We start from the raw sequence: 14,313 nt of genomic DNA, 5'->3' as shown, positions 1-14,313 counted from the left end.
ACCAATGGAGCAGAATAGAAATGCCAGAAGGAAACCCACACAGATACAGCCAAATAATCTTTGACAAAAAGACAAACGACAACCCAGGCAAATGGGAAGGTCTGTTCAATAAATGCTGTTGGGACAACTGGTTGATAGCCTGCAGAAACAAAAAAAATAGATCCACATCTCTCACCATACACTAAGATCAGATCTAAATGGATAACAGATCTAAACCTACATCCAGAAACCTTCAAACTTTTGGAAGAAAATGTTGGAAACACACTGGAACACTTAGGGGTAGGCTCTCACTTCCTAAAAAAGACTCCAGATGCAGTAGAAATCAAGACCAAAATAAACAATTGGGACCTCATCAAACTAAGAAGCTTCTGTACAGCTAGAGAAACAATCAACAAAGTAAAAAGGCAACCCACAGAATGGGAGAAGATCTTCGCGCACGACTTTGGTGATAGAGGGCTGATCTCCAGAATATACAAAGAGCTACAAAACAACCAAAATGTCAAAACAAACAAGCCACTCAAGAAATGGGCACGGGAAATGGGCAAACACTTCACAAAGGAACAAACCCAAATGGCAAACAAGCATATGAAAAAATGCTCAAGTTCCCTGGCAATAAGGGAAATCCAAATTAAAACATCAATGAGGTACCACCTAACGCCAGTAAGACTGGCCCACATGAATAAAAGCACCAACGACACTTGTTGGCGAGGTTGCGGGGAAAAGGGAACCCTACTCCACTGCTGGTGGGGCTGCAGGCTGGTACAGCCTCTATGGAAATCAGTATGGAGAATATTCAAACAACTCAAATTCAACATACCGTATGATCCAGCAATAGCACTCCTAGGAATATATCCAGAACACTTGTTCTATGAGAAACCAACATGCACTCCTATGTTCATAGCAGCACAATCAGTAATTGCAAAAACATGGAAGCAGCCAAAATGCCCATCAACAGAGGATTGGATAAGAAAGCTATGGTTCATCTACTCCATGGAATACTACTCAGCTATTAAAAAAAACAAAATGCAGTTCTTTGTGGCCAAATGGGCCAAACTGGAAACCATAAGGCTAAGGGAAATGAGCCAATCCCAAAAGGTTAAATACCACATGTTTGCCTTAATTTAAGATGATATGATGTTAAGTATAACATGTTATGTTTTGAATGTTATATGTTGTGTATAAACTAAAATTGAAGTATAGGTGAGGTGGTCACAGAAGGTGGCTGGGAACCCGCATTTACTTTTAACATATTGGTTACTCATTAATATGTCAATTAATTCCATAATGATGTAAATTTTTGCTGATGGTATGTTGGAGCTTTCAATTGACTGGGATGATGCTCTGCTGGCTCTGTCATCAGACCAGAGAGGGTATACCTAAGAAGCCGTTGAACTTGACGGGACAATAAGATGCTGGACTCTATGTTTGGTATACGCTTGCAATGGGGAAATCTCAACTGAACTTGAGCTGTGGTTATGCAACAAGGTGGAGGAATCCACCATGGTGGGAGGGTTTGGGGAGGGGTGGGGAGAACCCAAGTATCTATGTAATTGTGTCACATAATACAATGTAATTACTGAAAAAAAAAATGGAGAGAGAGAAAGATAGGAAGTTTGTTTGTGCCTATGTGTGTGTGTATGTGTGTATGTGTGTTTAAAAGGCAAAGAGAGAGATCTTTGATCCACAGCTTAACACTTCAAAAGCTCGGAATGGATGGAGTTTGGCGAGGGGAATCTAGAATCTGAAAGCTGAAAACAAATCTAACATGTGAGTGGAAGGGACTAACTTTTTGAGCCATATTTATTGACTCCAAAGGATGTGAATTAACAGGAAGTTGAATCCAAGCTAGTGCTCCCATCCTGTATCAGGGGACTGTTGCAGTGTTGACTAGTCTACTTTTGATTCAGGAAGTGTAAAGCCGAACACTCACATTCACTGACTTCAAATGAAAGAGCGTGAGGGAGAGAAAGAGAAAGAGAGAGGGGGAGAGACATGCTGGCCATTAGTTCCTGCACCAAATGCTTGTAACAGCTCCACTGACATATAAACAGTCTCTGTCTATACCAGCTCTGTACCACCTCTTCAACATGCAACTTTGCATCAAAACTTGGAAGTGAATTTACAGACTTCTTTTTAGTACAAGAAGTTATCACATTATGAACTGACTCATTGGCTTAATTTTTGACAAAATTATTGAGATATAATTCACATAAAATATCTGCATGTGTTTAATATTCATAGCTCAAGGAGTTATAAAACAAAATTCTATAAGCAAAGAAAAACAAACCAATAAACTTCTTAGATGTACTTTAAAAATTCTTAAAATTACAGCCAACATATAAGCATTAGTTGTACTCCTGTACACTAATAACAATTCACATCACAATGAAATCAAGAAAGCAGTCTGATGGCCTCCTTCTGGGCGGGAAGGTTGTCCCAGGACCCTGAGAAGCGGGTTGGGAACGCCTCTGAGCCACCATGCCAGGGGCTGGAGTGGGGGTGGAGCTAGCTAGCACGATCCAGGCGGGGGCCCAAGCAGCTTGGCCCCGGGCCGCCATGCGGCCCGGGTGCGAGGGTCCCTGCCACGATTCCAGCCTAACACAGCCAAGCTTTCCACCACCTGCGCAGGTACATGGGGTGCGAGGCTCTCGGGCGGCAAGTGCGGCATTTGGCGCCAGGCTTCGCCTGCTGGCCGCCCGGCCAGGAAGTTCTGGAATTTGGTTTCTCTGATATGCTGCATGAGACGCTCCGTGCTGAACCCACAGTACTCTGAGAATATGTATTAGTCCTTAAGCTTTTCAAAGGCATTTAATCTTCCTCTGAAGAACCTGTAGTCACTTTATAGTGCCGATCGCCAACATCAGCTCACTTAAAAGGCAAAATTCCGGGCTTTTCCAGCAGGATGCCCCATTACCTGATAGGATGAGGGATCAGCAGAGGGGTCACAGAAGGCATTACTATGACACTGACTGGCATTCAAGAACCATACTCGGGGCTAGAATGTGTAAGGCATACGTGGACCAATGCCCTGACACTCTGACCCCATTGGACGGTTTAGAAGGGCCGGTGGAGTCTATGCAGGAGGCATGACAGTCTATAGGACGCTCTGGGCTGACCAGAGCAACCTCTGGCATAGTTAACACTGGCTGGCAACAGGCCTGGTTGGAGAGCGTGGTGGAGGCCTTGGCTGCGTGGAGCCTACCACTAAGGGGCACAGGAACTGGAGGGAGGCTGAGTTCTGGTCGGGTCACAGTTGTAATCCCTTGGCACAAATATCAATTCGGCTTTGACGCACCATGCCGGATTAGACCACAGCACAGTTTGGTGCTCTGGAGGACCAGGATAGACGTTGGACGGGCTCGGCTAGGCCTCAACCCCATCTGAGCCATATATGAGATATGCGTGGGTATGGACGAGCCGTGGCTGGGCTGAAACTCTCAACAGCAGGAACCAGAATGGTTTGAAGAGCGGTGCTGGCCGAAGGACCTGCTGGAATGCGTGAAGCCCGACACGATGAAGGAGTCGGAGGGAGGAACCTGAACAGATCCTCTGACAGGACACTGACTCTACAAATAAACGCAAGAAGCATGGAGGTAAATAACCCAGAAGAGGCTTTGGAATGTGACCCACTGGAATACACTTGGCTCGGGTTGGGGCAGACCAGGCTGAGTCGGTTCACGTCATCCACTGGCAAGCCCAAGTGCTGAAACTGTGTGGGGGCCTGGCCGTGTTTGGTTGCGATAAAAAAAAAAAAAAAAAAAAAAAAAAAAAAAAAACAGTACAAAACACAAAATGCCAAGGTGAAATGGCCTGTGCTAGCAGGGAATGCAACACCCGACCAGCACTCCTCCCACTGGTTTAGATGAGGGACAAGAGTGTGATGGGCAGAGCCGGGGAGAGATGCGATACTCATTGGTTCCAATAGAGGTCGGGGCTCAGAAGAGAACCAACCCAGGGGTTAAAACCATCAGCTGATCGGAGTGATGGACGGTGGCGGGCACTGTGCTTACTAGTAGTACATGTAGGAGCCTGGACTGGGAATGCCTCAAAGTTTTTTTTAGGGGGATTCCCCTGAACAAAATGGAGGAATCAAAGCATTAATCAAAAAAAGATGGAAAATGGAGTAGATGAATCAACCACCTCAGCTTTATGCTTGCAGCGGAAAACTGGACAAGGGGAAACCCTAAGACGGACTATGTCAATCAGTGGACTCTGCACCAGCCTCATCATACCTGGACTGTTGCTGATGATATGTTGGTGCTTCTAATTGATCGAGGTGACGCTCTGCTGGCTCTGCCTACAAACCTGAGAGGGCCTCCCTAAGAGGCGGTTGAACTTGAACTGGACAAGTGGAATGCTGGACTCTGTATGGTGTAAACTTTTAATTAGGGAATCTCAACGGAACTTGAGCTGTGGTTATGCATCAAGGTGAAGGAATTCATGATGGGGGAAGGGTTTGGGGTGAAGGGGGGGGGAATCCCAGTACCTATGAAATTGTGTCATGTAATGCAATGTAATAAAAAAAAAAAAAAAAAAAAAAAAAGAAATCAAGAAAGCAGTCTAGGTGCAGGTGCTTGGTTAAAGGGGTTCAAATGCTGTCTGTAATGTTCAAATGACCTATGAGAGGGTTTGGTTCAAATCTCAGCTCCATTCTGGTTCCCAGGTTCTTAACAGTAAACACTCAGGTAGGCAGAGGGGATGACTCAAGGAATTGGATCCCTGCCATAGATATGCTAGAGCAAGACTGCGTTTCTGGTTGTTGGTTTCTGCTTGACCCAGCCCTGACTGATGCAAACATATTGAGAAGTGATTTAGCCTATGGAGGTTCTCTCTCTCTTTTTCTTTTTAAATAAATTAACTAGAGCAAGACAGCAATCTTATTTACGATAATATGGAAAGAATAAAGCAAGTAAGAATAAACTGAAACTAGGCAGTATAAGACTTGTACACTGAAAACTATATTATATTCATGAATTAACATCAAGACAACATAAGTTATTTGAAAGATACCTTGTGTTCATGGAGGGAAAGATACTAATGCTGTAGCAAGCTACGGACTAAATGTTATAATTATCAGACTCCCAGTGACAGATTTTAAACAAAATAGAACGAGGAAAGAAATTTTAAAGCTTGTAAAACAGAAGACATAAAACATAAAAACTCTTGAAGTGGAGGTATAAAGCTGGAGATATCACATTTCCTGATTTTGAAATATGTTGTATAGCTTTTAAATATGTTATGCTAACAGAGTATTTAACAGTGATGGATATGTTAATTAACTTTAGTCTTTCATAATATATAAATTATACTCACAGGCACACAGTTATTTGAAAGGCTAAAATAAATTTTCTGTCAAATAGTATGCAGCTGGTATAAAGAGATGTTTTAGGAGTATTCAAAGAGTTCTATAAATGTGCACTATGAAAAATTGTGGTGCAAACTAGCCCCCCAGTTTGCACCCATACGGATGCTGATGTTTGGAAGTGGAGGATTAGCCAGTTGAGCCAAGGTTCTGGCCCCAAGGTATTTTTCTTCTTTTCTTTTACAGCAGAATGTTCAAATTGTTATTATATTTGTATCTGAACCCTTAAGAAACACATTTGTTTTTCACTGTTTAATTCCTAATCCCATCTGCTTTCATCAGTACAGGTGTGAGACTTTTTCCTGGGATTTCTTGATTAAGAGAACTAAGGATATTTATGTTGAAATATTTGTTTTCATCCAGACTTGTTTGATGCCTGGATCATTCAAGGAAGAAGTATCTTTGCAGCGCTATTGAGGAGCTGCTGCATAGAGACCTGGAGTGTTCTCTTGGCTGGTGTCACTGTCATGTTTCCATGAATGAGGCTAATGTAAAGCCAGATAAGTGATGAGTGATAACAGTGATGGCAACAATTACGAGCATCATCTAAGTGTGACTTGCACTGGCAAACATTGATCCTGTCGAGAAAGTTCCAATGGCTCCCTCAAACACCAGCCAGGATTCCGGAGTATCACTCTCTCCAGAATTCCTGATTTTCAGAATATATCTGCGCATACTCCTGTTGGTCCATTTGGATTCCTCTCAGGGGTGGCTGTTATTACTCCCTGTTGTCACTGTCACATTGCTGTCAGCGGTGTTTTTATTTGCCGGAGAATGCATGTTTTCATTATGCTTGTGCGAATGTTCTACATTATGACTACATTCTTACAATGAGCTTATACAGGACAATCCATAGCATATGGGAAAAACAGATATTTTAAATGTATTACATAGAATCAAGATCTTAATGTCCCTCTCAATGACAGCTAATTTTAAGTCTGTTCTTTCTATGGTTGCTACCAAAAGTGAATTAGATTATATCATGTATTGATTGGGAAGTTGCAATAATGAGAAAAGATTCTTTGAAATTTGAGCAGTTATTGTGAACTTTCCAATTAGTGATAGCTGGTTTCAGGCAATTCTTAAAATGTTTATTTATTTTTATCTGAAAGGCCGAGTTACAGATAGAGAAGGATAGGAGAGATCATCATGCCTTTGGTCACTCCCCAAATCATCACAAAAGGTGGAGATGGACCAGTCTGAGACCAGCAGCTTTCCCGTGGTCTCCCACGTTGAGTGCAGGAGCCAGCCACCGGGTCACCATCTGCTGCTCTCTCTCAAGCACATTATCAGGCAGCTGGATTGAGAGTTAAGACACCGAGACATGAATTGGTGCCCAGATAGGATGCTGGCAGCACCACAGAATCTTGACCTGAAATGTCTCCGTGCAGGACCCTGAGGCTCTCATTACTAATGTTGAGTCATACATTTCCAGGAATACAAATGCTACTTTACTCATTGTGTATCTTCTTGTCAATATAACAGAATTTGCTATTGAACTCACTTCCTATATAAAATGGTTTACCAATACATTTCAGCATGATGAAATCTAGATCTATGTCAATTTATATAGACATTTGCTCTGAATTGGAAGAAAACTCTGACTTATACTAAGATACTTGTAAGAGCACAGTGTTTTGGCTAAGTATATTCGAAACGTAGTGTTGAAAAGTATGAAAAGTATGCAAATTGGTGTAGCAGGTGACATTTTAAAGAGTATCTGTGAACACCTGATTGGAAAAGGAATTGTTGGCAGAATATTGCCCCACAGATCATGCCTGGACAGTGATAGGAAAGGCTTCAGGATCATTTTTATCCTCCAAGATCACTACGTTTGCTAAAACTTTTGTTTGGATTCTAAACTGCAATATTATTCATAGTTGACAGTGAAACCTAGGTGTGTTACTGTAGTCAGGTAGTACTTTACATGCTGTGCCTTCATATATGTGAATATTAACACACACAATCAGATTTAAATGTGATGTTATGGACACAAGACAAAAAAGGCAGCTTTAGAACGAGGAGATACTGAAGACACTGGCCATGGGTAAGAATACTACGCCAGAGAAGTGAGGACAGGGGAGTGAGTTGGTCAGATAGACTTGGAGGATCCTTCTAGGTTGAAGAGATTGGAAGCTGGGAGAGTCTGTAATTTCCTATTTTAAGATGTAGGACAGGATGTCAAGCAGGTGAACTGAATGATCTTTCCTAATTACATGTGTGTTTTTCCTCCGTGGTCTGAGGAAGTTGAGGACTGTCACTCAAGGGGCAGTGGTGACAGAAAATTTCCAAGTCAGAGTTGGAGAGGAAATGAGAGGTAGGAGGCTCTGGGTGGGGAGGGCACTTGTTCTTTTCTGCCTTCAATATGTGATTTGGATGATGAAGATACTTGTCAGCCAGGAGAGACCTGAGTCACTGCACAGGGCCAAGAAGAGGTTTGATTAACCTAGAGATCAGACACCGGTTCTGAGTGAGGAGTTACATGCACAGTGAAATGCTGCTGCTGCTGCCACTCCTAGTCCTGGCAGATCTCCTCCCAGGTGGTGACAATAAGGACGGTAAGAACAACTGGCAGCTGCCAGCACTGGTGCCCAGGAGGGTCTGCATAAAGCCAGTGCTGCACTCACACCAGGTGCTATTCCCTCTAGTCCTCTCTACAGCTCTGGAGTATCCCAGAGTCTCAGGCTTGTGGAATCTGTAGGCTGTGGGTTCTGTGTCTGATTCTCTTCAATTTTCATTCTCTTTCACTTCCTCCTGCTTGCTTCTTTTCACCTTATAATTCTTCCTCTCTTTACAGCCCTCCAGGGACCGACATCTTACCATGTCATCCAGATCTCATCCTTTATAAACAGCTCCTGGACAGAAACTGAAGGCTCAGGCTGGATGGAAGACTTGCAGATTCATAGGTGGAAGAAACATAATAACTACTCTACTATATTCCTGACATCCTGGGCTAAGGGTAACTTCAGGAAATATGAGATTGATGAACTGGATGGGCTCTTCCGAATATACTTCTCTGGATTCCGAAGGGAACTGCGTGACCACCTCCTTGAATTCCAGATGCACTGTGAGTTCAACCTCTGCTTGATATACTCTGCATGGCTACTTTCACTTTCTGACTCAGGCTGCCACTCCCTGGCATCCTCCTGCCCTCCTTTGTGCTGTACTCAACATCCTACACACTCTTACTTATAATGAGTTCTCACAGCATCTTCACACCTTCTGAAAGATTCCTATTCTTGAAAACTCTTCAATCTTTGGGAGTTCTAGGCGTCCCTTCAAATTTGTCTCTCGGTAACTTGAACATCAAACACCCTTATTTCTCTTCTCTTAGGTCTGAGTGACCTAACCTGTGGCTCCTTCCTCTAACCCAGCTCCTCAATTTTCTGCCTGCACTCCTCCAAAAGATTCAACTCTGAAATAGTGTGTTTCTCTCTCCACCATGAAGTTCCTTGCATCCTTTCTCTCCTTTTATTGTCCCAACAGTTTCATTGCAATCCCTCTGCATGCATAACACAAACACTTCCCCGCAGAGAGATTGTTTTCAGTGGTGTTAGTGACTTTTGACTGGTTCCTAAACTCTAAAGCAACTCAAAAAAATAAAACAACAACAAAAAACATGCAAACTCATGCTCTCACGCCTGCCTGTATTTGATGTTTACTGTTGAGTGACTAAGTGTTTCCTTTTTCCCCAGATCCGTTTGAGATACAAATCATAGGAGGTTGTGAGTTACATGCTGGAGGTTTCATTGAAAGCTTCTTAAGTGCAGCTTTCCAAGGAAAGAATTTCCTGACCTTCAAGAATTATTCATGTTTGCCTGATCCAAAAGCTGGTATCAGCGCGGCGATAGTATGTGCACAAGTTTCCAAATACAAAGGAATCTCTGAAATTGTCGAGATACTACTCTATGAAAAATGCCCCCGATTTCTCCGTGGTGTCCTTAGAGCAGGGATGGCTGACTTGCAGAGACAACGTAAGTCCCATCACTTTTCACTTCCTACCACCACCTGTAACTTTCAAAAGGGAGATAGTCAAAGACAGAGGATTCCCTTTGCTGTTCAAAGGAATACATGATGATGCTGTCCAACCTGTGGATTCCTGGGACCCTATGCTTTGCAATAGGATCACAAGATGACATCATTCTTGCTCTTCCTTGCCCCAGTGAAACCCAAGGCCTGGTTGTCCAGTGGCCCCAGTCCTGGGCCTGGCCGTCTTCTGCTGATCTGCCACGTGTCTGGGTTCTACCCAAAGCCTGTGCAGGTGATGTGGATGCGGGGTGAGGAGGAGAAGGTGGATCAGCAACATGAAATCCTTCCTTTTGCTGATGGGACGTGGTATCTGCGAGTGACCCTGGATGTTCCTGCTGAGGAAGCAACAGGCCTGTCTTGTCGGGTGAAGCACAGCAGCCTAGGAAAGCGAGACATCATCCTCTTCTGGGGTGAGAAGGAACCAGGGCCTGGGTGTGGAAATGTAATCGAGAGTCTTCACACACAAACACAGGAGCACTGGGAAGGGTTAGTGTTGACCAGAGGATAAGAATGAATAAGGAGAGACGGGCAGAGCCTTGAACACACAGAAACTGAGAAAGAGACAGAGAGAGTTGAGAGAGAAAGTTGGAAATAGGAAACAGGGAACAAGAGATGATCATACATTTGTAGCATTTTCTGTGTGATGATGTCATGATTGAGCCAGTGAAATCCAGGGATTGGGCTCTGTGGAATTTGCAATGACATCACTGTGTTCTCTTTCAATTACCAGGACGTTCTGTCTCCATTGGCTTGGTATTTTTGGCAATTATGCTCTGTTTAGCCATTTTGCTGTTCCTGGCCCTATGGTATTGGAGGCGCTGGTGAGTATCTCTATTTAGTCTCCCTCTGACCCCTGCTCGGTGGTTTCCATCTCTCCACATAGTTGATGGTTTGTAAGAAGACTTTGCACCTCCTCCTTGTCTTCCCGACTCCCTGTCTCCTCTGTGGTAACATGCACGCGTGGCGTTTATCATTTTTCCTGTTGTTAATGTTCAGATCAGGTGTGTTACTAAATTCATATTTTTGTGAGACATTTACCATTACATGCCTCAGATCCCCTTTCCTCTCACAAAACTGAAACTCTTTAATCACTCCCCTCCATTAACCTCCCCTCCCTGAACTGGGCAAGAACCATTAGAATTTCTATCTCTTTGAGTTTAACGCCTCACTCTAGGCCCATCCTGCAAGGGAAATCATATAGTATCTGTTTGTTGTGACTAACTCATCTTTTTAGTATAATGGCTTCAAGCCTTGTGCTGGAGCACATGTCAGCCTTTGTATCCCTCTTAAGGCTCTTTTATGTTCATTCCAGTCTATCTTTGTACCACATTTTGTTTTGTTTTTCCATTCATATGTTAATGCTCATTCCAGTTCTTCAACATTTGCCTATTGAATACATATACGTATGGGTGTGTAAAAACCACAGACACACAAACTTATTTCCCTCAAATTTCTGACTCCCTCTCTCTGTCTCTCTCTCTCTCTAAATATATATATATAAATAGAAACTGTCTTATGTTTTTGGCAGGTCCTATCAGGATATCATAGGAACTGTTTTTTTACATCATCTTCCTTATTTGCAATAAATTGTGAGAAGCCCAGAAATAAGTATTTTTTTCAATATTTTAGGTGAAATCATATTTTTGAGATTGTAAATATCATATTCTCTGCACCAGTATAAAAGTAATTAAACTTTTGAATTATTAGCTGCTATCAATAATAGCATTCATTATATCAACATTTAATACTTCTTCTGTGCTTTTTGAGATAACTAAAGATTTTATAGCTTGTACTCTCTTGATGTATCACATACTGGGTTGAAAATGGTAAAGTAGGGCCCAGGGGGATGGCGTAGTGGCTAAAGTCCTCACCTTGAACACCCCCCGGGATCCCATATGGACGCCAGTTCTAATCCCGACATCTCCACTTCCTATCCAGCTCCCTGTTTATGGCCTGGAAAAGCAGTCGAGGATGGCCCAATGTTTTGGGACCCTGCACCCGCGTGGGAGACCCGGAAGAGGTTCCTGGTTCCCGGCTTCAGATTGGCGCGCACCGGCCGTTGCGGTTCACCTGGGGAGTGAATCATCGGACGGAAGATCTTCCTCTCTGTCTCTCCTCCTCTCTGTATACCTGACTTTGTTATAAAATAAATAAATCTTAAAAAAAAAGGAAATGATAGAGATGTGACTCTGTTACTTATCTTTCTTGTTTATTTTGTGTGTATAAATATATATATGAAAATTTATATGTACATACATATATATAAGCAGATGGTAGTTTGTTCAGAGTTTATATCTGTGTATTTAAACTTTGCAATATGTGAAGTAGAAACTATTTGTTTTGTCCTTATTCCTAATGTGTGGTTAAAGGAGTTTTTTGCTTTGCTTTGCGTATAAATGTGTATATTCCCCATCAAGAGTGGCAAACATTCACAACTGAGGGGTTAATGCTAGAAATTATCTTAATCTCATGACCAGTCCAAAAAATAAGTCTATTGCTTGACTGCTTGTTTTAACTGTTTTTTGTTTAAGGCACATTTTCCATGTATTTGAGTGAGTTCCTCAAATTTCTTTGCTTATTACCTAAAGCTTGTTTACAGTATCTGTATGACATTAGTGCTTAGTGGGCTCCTTGTAATGCCCTTTCTCTGTGTCGGTAATTGATTCTTCCCCTGTTTCTTGTGCTTTTTCTCCCATCTTTCCAAATTATCAATATTGTAATTTTGTGAAAGACACAAATCTTGGCTTTATTGATTATCTGCTTTATTTTTCTCTTCATGTTGTTTCTCCTTTGTCCGTTTCATTTGCTTTCATAAGAGAGATCTTATGAAAAAAGATCCTGCAAGATAAATATTAAGAAACTGTACATGGATTTCAGAATCATTTTACAGAATCAGAGTTCTTTCTGTCTGTGTCTGCAGTCAAATATGAAAATAATTTCAAAAAGGGAGCAGAAAGAATGACAAGGGGCAAAAGTTAGGAACATCAGTTTTACAATGTAAATATGTTACATTCCTGACTTAAAGTGAGAAGTGTTGATTATTTACAAATAAAGGCAAGAAACCCAAACATTTAATTCTTTGTTGTTTAGAGAGCCTATAGCTAAGACAAGGAAATGTACGTTAAAAACAAAGGAAAATGGTTAACTGAAAAAAGAGAAATGAGACTTTAAATCCAGATTGCACACACTCTGAAGTTCCTATGTATCTTTAATTTTTAGATTGTTAGAGTAATCTCTTTAAATACAGACCTTCTTTGGAAGAATGGTTTAATCTGCATATCAGTGATTTTAAGTGCTGTATTATTCTGCCAGTATTTCATTTATTGATGCATTAGTAATATAAAACTCTTCATTTCTGGCGTCCTGCATATTGAACTAATTGGTCATTACATTTTATTCATTGATTGTTAGCTACATGCCAAAATGTAAAAAAACAAGTTTGCATGATTTTAGATTTAGAATCTGTTTATGCTGCTTTAGGAGGAACATGTGTTGTTAAGTGTTCCATGTTCACTTGAAACGAACATACATTTTTGCATATTTTTAAAAATTTTATTTATTTAACCTGAAATTCAGAGAAAGAGAGATCTCCATCTACTGATTCACTTCTCAAATGTCTGTGAAATCTACAGTTGGGCTGGTCCAGGCTGGCAGCCAGGAACTTCTGCTGCTTTCCCAAGTCATTAGCAGGGAAAGGGAGCCCAAATGAGATGCCAGCACAGCAGGTGGAGGTCTAGTTTGCAATTGTCTGTCTCCTTTTTCTTAAGAAATATTTTAATCTTAAAAGTATTAACTTAGGTATTATTTATTAATTATATTGCTCTAGTTTTATGAATAGTGATTCAATGTATAGATCATTCAAGTGCAAGTCTAAAGATTCATATGTAGCATACATTTAATATTGCTCTTTTAAAAAATAATTTTGCTTTATAACTTTAGGGTCTTGACTTGAAAATGTGCATGAACAATTGTGCACAAACATTACATCTTGCATAAACCATCTTGAAATGTATATTTCTTCTTTCATTTCTAATAAAAGTTCCTTTTGTTTAAGGCATTTTTAAATTTATTTTTTGTAAATATTACTGGTTAACTAAGTGGTTTCAACATGTATTTAGGGATGCTATATTTTATTCCAAGTACAAATTTTAGCATTTAAATTTGCTTAGTTTTATGCAACAAGTGTTGTTCATTGTTCAACCTTGAATATCCTCTTTTTTAATTTTTGCCATTACTTTTATCACTCATCGCTTGCCTGCCTTTTCATAATCAATGGGAGAAGGGGATTTGAGAACAGGGGGAGGGAAATCCCACAGCTTATGGAACCATTTCATAAAAGATAAAGAAAAAGAAAAGAATGAAGGAAAGAAGGAAAGAGAGAGGGAGGGGAAAAAGGAAGGAAGAAGAAAGAAAGAAAGAAAGAAAGAAAGAAAGAAAGAAAGAAAGAAAGAAAAAAACAAAGAAAGAGAAAGAAAGAAAGAAAGAAAGAAAGAGAAAGAAAGAAAGAAAGAGAAAGAAAGAAAGAAAAGCAAAAAATTAGTCTACACAATTGATACCAGCTATCTGACCAGGAACATGCATCTACGGTGGTAACGATGCAATTTCTCCTAAATGGATGATTGAAATTATGTGAGAAAACAGATAAGTAAGCCATGAAATGCAAGGTGTTTTGGTGATTAAAATTTCAAAGTGCAGATTTAGATGCAAATATGTCTTGAACATCATTCTATTGAGATACATTTTGGCTGACTAACCTGTGGGGTTTCCATAATTCAAAAATCCTGGAGAAGCACTATGGTTTTCTACCTAACTTCTGTGCAGTGTGCAGCTGTGTAAGATAATGTTAGGAGGTGCAGCCTTTAAATAGTGGAGGTGGGAGAGGGAATCCATGAGCCTAAGCACCTGTATCAGAAAAAATAGAG

The 14,313-nt window shown here is 41.0% G+C and overlaps 1 protein-coding gene across 1 annotated transcript; it reads left to right on the top strand.

Moving 5' to 3' along the window:
- Window positions 1-7,774: 7,774 nt before the first annotated feature.
- Window positions 7,775-11,005, top strand: LOC101532150 (T-cell surface glycoprotein CD1b-2). The gene is made up of 6 exons (XM_058660486.1): window positions 7,775-7,920; window positions 8,160-8,429; window positions 9,058-9,336; window positions 9,526-9,801; window positions 10,122-10,212; window positions 10,920-11,005. Exons 1-6 carry the CDS (start codon window positions 7,845-7,847, stop codon window positions 10,975-10,977), a joined length of 1,050 nt encoding a protein of 349 aa, XP_058516469.1. The 5' UTR covers window positions 7,775-7,844; the 3' UTR covers window positions 10,978-11,005.
- Window positions 11,006-14,313: the final 3,308 nt, after the last annotated feature.

This window comes from Ochotona princeps, chromosome 2 (genome assembly GCF_030435755.1).
Source record: "Ochotona princeps isolate mOchPri1 chromosome 2, mOchPri1.hap1, whole genome shotgun sequence".
Taxonomy (NCBI): domain Eukaryota; kingdom Metazoa; phylum Chordata; class Mammalia; order Lagomorpha; family Ochotonidae; genus Ochotona; species Ochotona princeps.
The sequence above is the reverse complement of the archived record's forward strand: the minus strand, read 5'-3'. Positions and strand labels throughout refer to the sequence as shown.